The sequence below is a fragment of the Protopterus annectens genome, chromosome 8.part0 (genome assembly GCF_019279795.1).
Source record: "Protopterus annectens isolate FY-2018-M chromosome 8.part0, PAN1.0, whole genome shotgun sequence".
Taxonomy (NCBI): Eukaryota; Metazoa; Chordata; order Ceratodontiformes; family Protopteridae; genus Protopterus; species Protopterus annectens.
This window is the reverse complement of record NC_056741.1, coordinates 1,913,743,418-1,913,754,821: the sequence shown is the minus strand read 5'-3', so window position 1 is coordinate 1,913,754,821 and position 11,404 is coordinate 1,913,743,418. Positions and strand designations below refer to the sequence as shown.

The following is an 11,404-nucleotide window of genomic DNA, read 5'->3' as shown; positions in this document are numbered from 1 at the left end:
ATATATACTAAGCACCCTACCACTTATCACACAGTTTAAAAAATGACCATTCCAATTACAGCACATTAGGTGAAGCATAAAGGAAAATACACACATACAAAATTAGGGTCACTAAGGTATGTTGAACCATGTTATCGGTAGAAGTTCTTACTCTGTGATTTTAGTCTTGATATGAACAGCCATTACTTTTTTTTAAATATTCAATTTTAACTAATAAACAAAGAAAACATTATTAAGAAATCAAATATATTCGAAAAATTTATTTTGGTTGTGAAAAAATACAGCTTAGGATCCAGAACCTCTTCTCCAATCGTGCAAACCAAGAGCTCATTAGGGCATCTGATGGGTAACAGTCACCAAATATTAGTCTAATTCATAAGAACTTCCATTTGAACCAGCCTTGCATTTGTATCGCCTGATGTCCTGTATGGAATCATTCCAGCAAAGGTTATCAAAGCACGGGCCTGAGCTCTGAGTTGCTAAAATAAAACAAACAAAAAAGAAAAAATAAAACAAACCCAGATACACTTTATATTGGTTTTCCAACTGAAAGAAAATGAATCACAATGCCATTTCAAAACACATTATGATTTGAAATTAATAAAGTAATTACACAGAAATATACATAAATGTATCTTTATTTTACATCAAATTTGAGCATTCAAGGGCATAGATACAGAATCTGATGACAGAAAGAGAATAAGAGTGAATCCTACCTGCATATTATATATGACTTCAGCTCAGATACAATGCTTTTACATGATAATTTAAATGTTCTGATGCTCCTTCACAATGCCAAGCATGAGAGAGAAAAGATGGCTCATAGCTATGACTTGTGCCTCTAACACATCCTCATGTAATGTTCTCCAGAAACAAAAATATACTCTTACTGTGCTTCAAAACATATTTCAGTGAATGCATACCATAGTACTTAATGCACCTGGTGTGACAAGCTGTTCAGCATTAACAATCCAGTACATACAGTCTCCACCCTAGTTATGTGGGACAGGGATTACTGCAATTTTGCTTCGACATCTCACAATGATCTACATAAGACAGTTGAGAATCAGCTGTGGTAGAGGGATTATCAAATCATATTAAGTAATGTGCAAAGAGAACATTGTGATAAGGCCTACTAATGTCTATCATATTAGGTGATTTAAAGAAAGGACCTTCATGTTCAGTCCTTCAGCTGGGTTCATCTTTGCTAAAAATCACAACCGAGCAATTTTCTTGAAAGCTACTGCACTTAAGTGTCAGCACACTCTGGGATATCATGGCACAAACTACATAAATTTACCATTCACTAAGAAGCACAATTCCTGAATAAAACAATCTGGCAGTCACACTGCCACACTACACAAGTACACATTTGCCTGACATACAGGAACTCCCACATCTAAAGCTGGAAGGAACAGCCTCCACATTCAGAGGGATGAAGTGAAGTTATCTGGGAATCTTTGTACATCTACTGATATGGTAAGGATGTATCTGTATATCTAACACTGGGACTCTCTCTTGATGGCTGAGTTGATTCAAAAAAAGTAAACAAGCAGGGTGGAAGAAGCGAAAGTACAAACCAAGATAAGACTTAGTCTTAAATAAAGTATGTACTTAACTAAACAATATTTCAGCTAAATGTTAGCTGCTTGGTTGCAAAAGATGATGTACTTGGCAAACAACTCAGAAAGAGTTTGTTTGGAAACTGCAAGATGTTTTTCCCAGGAGCAAACATTCAAACAGCTTTCTGTCTTCCTAAACTTCTGCATCAAGTTTCAGCTTAAATCTGAGCTGGCTTTCCAGGTCTATAGTTTGAATTGAGTCTATTAACTACTCATGTAGACAGTTATAACTAATGTTGTTGTCATAAAAGCTGTTCTGTTTTTTTTGTCCCAGCAAAGAAAACAGGATCTGAACTGATTTGAATTCAGTTCAGAAACTACATATTTGAGAAAACACAGGTTGTCCTAAGGGAAACCCAATTCTTATTGGGGGACGACGACAAAAAAAATCCCAGATATGATCCCTACAAACAAGGCCTGAAGTTCCATGATCTTGTGAGCAGAGGTGCTGGCCATCACAAATAGTGATTTTCAAGAAATTAATGCCAATGCCACTGATAGAGGGGGCTCAGACTGTAAGCCTTTTGATCACGAAGTTCAAATCTCACAGGAGGGAGTGTTTTTTTCAAAGGTCACTGGAGATGCAGCACCTTTAAGAGACTGCTTAACTAGCTACTGCTAGGCCACAATCCAATTCCGCTCTTCAAAAACCCAAGATAAGAAGAAATGGCTTTGAGATGCACCCTGAACAATGAAGAACTAAGACCCAAATTACAAAAGTGTCTGAGGGTACATCAAGATAACCTGCAACTTAGTCAACCATTACATTACACGGTACATCACAGAAGTGTTTCCAACTGAAAATATAGGTCTGCTAAGTGGATGGATTCTTAGCAATTTTAATAACCTCAGATATCCCTGCAAGATCAAGGTGTCTACTTCAGTAGCTAGATCTTGAGGTAAATTGCAGTAAAACCACAGGAAATGCCATTGGCTAAGACTGATAGAACCTTTCTGGACATGTCCATTCATACAGTTCAGCCAGATACACAATGAATAAACATTCTGCATTTGGAGCCTGGCATGTAATATCAAAGGAAAATCACAGCCAAGAACCATAGGAAGTACACAGCATACATCTTCACAGTCCAATATGTCGGAAGAAAAACTGCTGGCACAACAAATGCCTGGGGAGAAGGGGGGTATTTAGAACCCTGGTGCTGAAAAAGCAGATTATAAAGAGTAAAAACCTGGATGGGATCTGGATGTGCCTTTGCCTGCCTTAAAGTTACGCACAGTCAACTGAACAGCTGAAGGATGAAGACCTTCGGTAGAAACAACTTATTCTTACAGGCAGCAAACAAGACCAATCATTCAAAGAGGGAAACCTTAATGAAGTCAGATTTTAAAAAGCCAGCAACTATGATATCCTTGGTGCCCTAAGAAAGCTAAAGTGGTGGGTTTTGAACTGCAAGTTTGTTTGTGTCTTTTGGCTTTTCCCGGTTACGGGTCGCCACAGCGGAACTCCGCTAATGATTAGCAGTTGATTTTTACGTACCGGCTTGCCAGGCCTGACGCACAACCTTCAACGAAGGTACGCATGTCTCCACGCAGAAGACACTGTAGCTGAGAATCGAATCGGACAGCGTTTTACTGTGAGGCGACAATGCTACCGCAGCACCACCACCGTGATGGGCCCCAAATCCAGCAGTGAAGAACATGCACTAACTGCAGACAGCTGTCCTGAAGTTAAGACACTGCATGCAGTCCTCCATTCTCAGGTGTGGGGAAAAGAACTGCAGAGAGATCATACAAAAAATTATTTCTAACACACTGATTAAAGTTGCTGAGGTCTACAAAATCTCAAACACTCTCTGATTTATTTGGCATGAGAAAGAAGTGGGGAACTTCACCTTTGAATCTTCTGTTTCCTGGTATGTATAGGATTGCTCTCTTGTTTAAAAGGTGCAGTTCTTACTGATGGGTAGCATCCTTCTGGCAGGGAAAGGGTGTCAGTAAAACACAGTGATGAGGCATAAAAGGCATTTATTTATAGCCTTAACCTTTCATACTAAACTGCCAGAAAAAGTGCCAAACTACAGTGTATAAGTGGCTTGAAAATTACTGAAATAATTTTGTGCTTTTTGACATTAACAGTTATAAATACAATCTTGTGTCTTCAAGGGAGGAAGACAAAACAGTGCAACATGAGCCATACAAACTGATTCTATGCTGGCAAACAGTAAAGGACATTTTTTTCATGATCCTTTCCTGCCCCACTCTACCTTCATAATGTGTAAAATTTTGATGTCAATTATTCACTGGATACAATTATGGACTACAACTAGATGACTTCTGGAAAAAATAGGTGAAATATGCATTTAAAAAGGATTTCCCACAATAAAAATGCTTTCAATTTGACACATTTTATGATTGTAAAAAGAATAAGATCACAACCCATGCAAACCTTACAGTCCCTTTTGTACACAGATTATGAAAACATTAAAAGACAAAACTAGAAAGCAGTTTGTACATGCCCTGTATCTGCTAGGGAAAGGTGACTACACCTCCACAAACCTCCCACTTGTGTATGTATTCTGAAACTCCAAGATTACTGCTGCCACTTCAAAAAGGGCAACATATTTACTACTGCAGACCTAAGGGCATAAAAGATTTAGGGAAATAGGAAATCTTCACTTTTAGTGCTGGTTTGCTGTGCAACCATGAGGTCCACCTAATGCTCGAGTTGCATCTGTTTCCAATAGCAACACCAGGATCAGCTGATGCCATCCACAAAGTTTAGTAGGCACGTAGGCAACAGAGGATTACTAAACCTTTCTTCTGTAACACACATCTATGGACAACTGCGAGTCACCAATCTACATATCACATATTTTGGGGTGTGATAGGAGACTACCACATTAACAAAGGGAAGATACGTAGACACTGCACATAATGCACCTTACCTGAGAACCAAACAAGAGAACCTTTGCTATGAAGTAACAACTCTACTGACCAAACCATTGTGCTATCCAAAACATATGGCTCATATACTAGCACTCATTACACTCATGAGTCACACCCAACTCATATAATGATCGTATTAACAGCTGTTGCCATCCATGGAGTTTCTAGGCAACTTTGGAATAGAAGTAGATTGCCAGGCCTTTAGTCTGCATCACATACACAGCACATGCACACCTAGGGAGTATTCAGAATCACCAATCAGCCTGCCTTAGGGAGAAGACATGCAAATGCCACACAAAGGGCACCAAAGCTTTGAACCATACCAATGAACCTCTTACTGTTAGGCAACAATACTACACACTGCACCAATGTGCCACCCAAGATATGTGGTACATATATTTAAAGGTGAATTAGCTATAGCACACTGCATGTCATGTGGTATACATTTCTTCTGCTAAATTTTCTCTGAATAAGTACCTCATGGGGTTTAGACCACAAACTTAGCATCAGTCAGTTTCCAGAAATGAAGAACTACAGCTGCAGAAGTGAAGAGACTTGCTTTCAGTACTGTTGGCTTAGTACAAACGTATTATTTGCAGTTAAAGGACCAATGGCAGTTCCTTGGAAATCTCATACTGCATATTAACTCAGTAGCAAATGAGAATCTGTGGATTCATAAATTTAAATTTACTTCTCACTGCAAATGCACTGTCCAAGCAGCCAAAAACATATGGTGTGCTGCATTCGTATATGTCACTGGGAAGAAGTCCAAAAGGTAGTTTAACCCTCTTATTTTGCTTGAGGAGGAAAAAACATCAGCACTTGAGAGTTGTTCAGTAATTATTTCAGCCTAAGAATGTGTCTCCTATTCATTTTCTCACTGAAAGTGCATAAGGTCTTACACAGACTGCAGATGTTTATGTTTCTGAGATGAACAGAGTTAATGACTGAATTTGGTAAGTTGCCTAAATCATTATAAAGGGAAACATTTTGTGCCATAAAGCAATGCTAAAACAAGGGGCAGGCCCCTAACATTAACAGACCTGATCTTGTCAAAAGCTACAGATGTGCACAGGAAAAATGAAACTACTTATACAGTTTAAAGAATTAATTCAGGAAAAGGATATATGCAAGTCAAATAAGTAGTCAGAAATAATAAAAAAAGTAGGGTTGTATTGTAACAATGATGGAAATGAGGAAATAGTGCCTGTGAGGATGCACTTTAATAAAATGGAAATGCATGTAAAACTGAAATGTAAAACCTATTTAGTAGGTGTGACTATAAACATGAGAGGAAATACTGCCTTCTAAACATGAGAAGAAACAATCTATAAACATGACAGGATGCACTGTCCTGCCTTTAAAATCCCTGAGACAGAAAACAGAAGAGATATTTTATAAGATATGTAGAAGCAAAAAAACAAGTATGGTCAAAACAGTCTGTAATTTGTCAAAAAGAAATACAAAAAAATGACTTTGTAGTACTGTGGAAGTGAAAAGACTTGACATAATGAAGTCTCAAAACACCTCAGAGGCACTGACAAGAAGGCAAGAAATGTTGATAATAAGCAGAATGTTGTCTTTAAACTGGATACTGATGCATAGAGTAATATTTTCTGTGAAAATGTTTTTAAAACATTGACACTGAACAAAGTGTTGCATGCACAAACAACATTCTGGTGATTGGGTAGATCCACAAATGTAGAATTTGCTGAATTGTGATATTAAAAAAAATAAGATCCTTTTTTTTTTAAACTGTAGCCCTTTAACAAGTAAATCCTGCTAAAATTTAGGATTGTTAGACTCGTGAGAAGTTAGGAATGGTAAAATTGATTTATATTGTAAACTGAGGAGTGCATACATAATAAATCTCAATCACAAAAGCATCTCAAATACTGCACAGCCACATCAATGATATACTGCATGACTATGTTGTTTTATTTACAGGATTAGGACGTTTACTTGGAGAACATCAAATATACATAAAAGCTCATTTCTGGCCAGTAATGCATGCTCCCAATAAAGTCCAAGACATTCTCAGGACTAAAACAGAACAAGAATTACAGTGACTGGTAAAACTAGATGTTATTAACAAACAATAAGAACCAAAAGAAGGGGGAAATGATTTTGCAATGTTGTGACAAATGAAAAGGCATGCATTTGCACTGATGTTCAAAATCTGAATAAAGTGATTAAACAGCAGCATTTCACACTATACAGACAAGATAGTGTTCTTAAGAATGCAAGACGTTAAGCTCTTTTCATTTCTAACTGTAAACTAGAGTTTCTAACAAAAAAAGCTAGAACAAGCTACCAAATGGTCTACATTTAATACACTATTTAAACTGTTTACATCTGATATGCCCTTAGGAAGGCACCCCTTCATTACGGTACATTTGCTTGATGGTAGAAGGAGATAAGCATCTATTCTATGAAGTAAACCTATCTAGTCTGCCATTTTAAGTGCTTTAACATTCCACCTCCCTTCCTTTTCTACCTGCTTCCTTAACCTTTTTCCATCTGTCACATGCCCACCTGAATGGTCTCCGTGGAGTTCCTCTCTAACATCCTTACAGGCAACCTATTATATAACTTTCTCTGTGAAAATGTACTTTGAGAATCATGAATAGTTACTTCCTACAACCAGATTGCTGCCCATACCCCCTTCCTCCTCACTCTGGCCTTCCTGGTCAGAAAGACACCATTCACATCTCCCTGAAATGATCTTGTACACTAACATCATATCCTCCTCTCTCTTCCGGTCACAAGTGAGAAGAGGTCTTCCTCCCCTAACTTGTGGTAATATTTCTCCCTCTTCATACAACAGTCCATTCTTGTAGATTTCCTCTCAATTCATTTCAGCAGCCTGAAGTTCTTTTCTTTTTATGACCTTCCGAACTGCAAACAGTACTCTAGGTGTGGTCTAATCAAGGCTCTTTAGACTGGAAGCATTAACTACTTGAATCTAGAATCCATACCTCAGGATTCTGTCTATTGTTGTCACTGTCATCTAACAGTGCTCCTTGGCAGTCCTATCCATCTGTGATCACCCCCCACATGTTTCCTGCTCTGCTGCCATACCTTCTGCTACTTCTAGCTAGTACTTCACACTAGGGTTCTAAGGCCTAAGTGCAAGATAATACATTTGTTTGCACTGAGCCTCAGAAACAATCTTTCTGATTATTTTACCAGCCTTTCAAAATCCTTCACTAGACTCTCTCTCTCTCTCATTTTTCACTGCTTCACCTATCTTTGTGTCATCAGCAAAGAATTTGCTCGAGTTCTCTGTTCCTTCAGATATGTTTAAGACAAGAATACTGGACCAATGAAAGACCCCAATGGTACTCCACTTGCAATTTTCATATCCCTTTCTGAAGTCCAGGGAGACTACATGTAATGTCACTTCCCCGTCATATTTCCCTGTAACTGGTCATAAAACCTAATGGGAACAGGTTTGACTGACATTACCTTTTGCCTTGTAAACCAATGTGGGCTAGTGCCCTGCAGTTTGCTGTCTCTATAAATGCTACAAACCTTCCAGTCAGTATTTTCTCCATAACTTTTCTTGTAACCATTAAGCAACAGGTATGCTGTTACCCACAATTTTTTCTGCCCCTTCTTTTGTACAAGGGTACCATAACAGTGGTTCATCCAGTCCTTTGGCACTGCTGCAGTACAGACATCTGTTGAGCTCCATCTGGAGGGTTTTCCAAACTATAGCCTAGAATTCTAAGGATACTGACAGTGCATTTGATCCTTGTGCTTCATACTCCCTATCAGCAGCTAGTTCCCTCTGTACAACCTCCATCTCTGTCCTGGTCTACATCCACTGTACTCCTCATTCTGCCCTGCCTCCATCCCAGCATGGTGCTCTCCCCTTGCTTTCCAATGCAAACACTGAAGCAAAGTATTCATTCAGTGCCCTTGCTTTTTCACAGTATTGTCCCATCTCCCTTCCACCTTTGTTCAGCAACGGCCTGGCCAGACAATTCTGTCCCACTTTCTTTTGGTTTTATACATTAAAAAGCCTCTGCTTTCTTTTCAGATTCCTTCTGCTAAATCTCTTTTAGTTTTTGCCTTTCTGCTATCTACCTTCTTCTGTTTCTCCATCTCTCCATCCTCTCTGCCTACCTCCTGTAAGCCTTATCTTTTGCCCCAATTGCTAGCCTTGCATTCCTATAGACCTACACTAGCATTCTTCTGTTTTTATTGTTTTGCTTCTTGCTCACACCTATATCTATAGCACAGAATACTCTATTCTTGATTATTCACATAGGTTTGCTCACAGGTATATCTACCCAATGCCCTTCTTTACATATATTGTTACTTTGCCTCAACCCTCCTTTCTCTGCCATTGCTGTGTAACCGATACCCAGACACCATGTCCCATCCTTTCTTGTCATTGACTCACATTTCTGTGATACCAACAATGTCCACCCTCCCATTCTGCATCACTACTTGTAGCTCCCCCACCTTCCTACCTAGACTCCTTGCACTGCATAGTAAGCTACCCAGACATGCTCTAAGCCACACTTTCAAGTCCCACTTGTTTCTCTTCTGCTATGAACTGCATCTTTTTCAGCTTCTAACACCTATATAACTACCCCCTTTTCTGTTCCTTTTTTCCTTCAATCACAGTATAAAGGTACATCAATGTGATGCTTTTGACTAATCACAGCTGTCTAAGGGCCAAGATGAAGCCTGTCTGTTGCACAGAGATGGTCTCTCTGCCAGGTCCCCCATCTCCTAATAGTCCTGAGCCTTTCTTTCTTGCCATTTCTTCGTTATACTTTCTAATCCTCTAATTTCTCCAAGTCTTTTGGGTTTCTAATACCATGACGAAAATAGACCCGATTCCTAAGTCAAAGTATGATTGAAGTTCATGAAACTGGTATTCTTTTAATCTTTGATGTTAGACAGAAGTGCCCTTCGCAGCACCTGCAATGTGCCCAGTATGGACTCCTCCTGCAATCCATACGTCGTTACATGTATCAGTATAATATCCAAGTACAACTGTAAATTCTTTTTTATAAAACCTATTGCTCTTACTACTGTTGGAACTGTGGATCCTTCTTCCACACTGCCCCCATTTCTGCCTGTAAATTCTGGTATTTTATGACTTTGTCTCTCTCTGTATGTAAGACACTATAGTCTCAGAGTGTAACAATTTTAATGTTCACTGCTACTTTTGTCTACTTTTCACAGACTACATTTGGTTTTCTTGCATCTACTTTTTTCTTTTTGATTCGTTGATAATGGGTGATACCATGTGATATAAACTTCATCATTTTTTATAATGCTTTGTGGCCCATGTTTCCAATGTTTTTCAGCTACTTCAATATTATGTTTGCCCAATCCCCAATACAACAGTCTTGCCACATTATTATGCCTTTCAGTATACAGTCCTTCTGCCATTAGTATATCACAACAAGATGTGCGACCGTTTCCAATTCTGTTTTACAAAACCTACATTTGTCTGTTTCATCCACATGTTCATTGGACTTTATAAACCAATGTGTACGTAGTGCACTATCTTGGACTGCATATATTAACCTTTTGTCTTTTGATTTAAATTGACCTCTCCTTTACCATTCCCGTGTTCGATCTTGATCAACATGAGGTTGTTACAAGAGTGTTCTATACTTGGACCTATATTTATGCATTTTCCACATTTCTTGCCTTCTCATCTGATCCATCACTTTACATTCTTTCTTTCTTTTTTTTTTTTTTTTGGCACATTCAGTTGCTGCCTGATTTTTATCTACTTCTGGTTTGATTTTCATTCCCGCTTGACACCAATATGCTTCTGCTAAACTAAGCAGGGAAGTCAACTTAGACTTGTTCTCCTCATGTTTTAAAATTTTCACTACATTTGGGTTTTGTGAGGTCAGCAGATATGCATGCAGTCCTACAAATGCACATGTAATCAATTTCAGGAAGGCCCATACCTCCTTCAGAACGGGGACTATATAATCTTGCTATACACAGATTTTTATAAATCATTTGATAAGCATGAAGCATCCTTCTTGTTTAACTGTCCAACCGATCCAACACCTTTTGATGCCAGTCAATCACTCCAAAACTGTTACGTTAGAACACGGACAGCAAATAGGTTTGCAGCTTCGACTTTGTTCCTAGAGGTCAGTGCAGTTTTCAGTATTAATTTTAATCTTCTAAAATATTCCTTACTAAGTTTGATTCACATCTGTTCATGTTTTATTGTTGATCTTTCATCAATTCCCATATAATTATTTACTCCCTCTTGCTCAAGTCCTTTTATATCACGTGTCCCAGGCTGATGTTTTCTTGGTGCTGCAGCTTTCCTGCTTTAAAGGATGCTTTTGAACACTTATCAAGACCAAATAGCATTCTTATATCATTTGAAAAAGTTCTGACCACTTGCAGTTGTGCTTTCAGTTCTTCATCTGATGAACTATACAGTTTTAAATCATCCACAAAAAGAAAATGAGAAGTCTTTATACTTTGTTGTTTTCTGGGAGCCGAATTGTAGCCATGACCTGGAACTGTTAAGTAAAGATGGTATTCCTCTCTCTGTGCTGGCTGCTGGTAAAGGTAAAATATCTTAAAATACTACCACTAACTATCCCTTGTATCATCTCTCTGCTACCTCCTTAAGTCCTCTTGCTGTCACGTCAGTTGTCTCCTTTGACAAATTGCTGGTACTTACATGCAGTACAAAATGTGTCCACTCCTCCATATTTTACTCAGTCTAAACCCTTAAAATCAAATTCTGTGAAATATAGTCTGCCATTTCCTGACTGCAAAGACTACTGATTCTCTTTGTGACTGAGTCTCCAATCACCAAAATCCTCTTCTTCACCATGCTAGCGCTCCTCCCTGTACATCCTGCCACG

At 38.6% G+C, this 11,404-nt stretch overlaps 1 protein-coding gene across 4 annotated transcripts in view; it reads right to left on the bottom strand.

Annotated features, from left to right (window-relative positions):
- Positions 1 to 245: 245 nt before the first annotated feature.
- Positions 246 to 11,404, bottom strand: part of NUP93 (nucleoporin 93) — a 1,122,661-nt gene continuing 1,111,502 nt past the window's right edge. For all 4 annotated transcript variants that reach the window (XM_044081412.1, XM_044081414.1, XM_044081413.1 and 1 more), the window contains one exon: positions 246 to 479. In XM_044081412.1, coding sequence (XP_043937347.1) covers positions 369 to 479 — 111 coding nt within the window. In that variant the 3' untranslated portion in view covers positions 246 to 368. The remainder of the gene's footprint in view (positions 480 to 11,404) is intronic.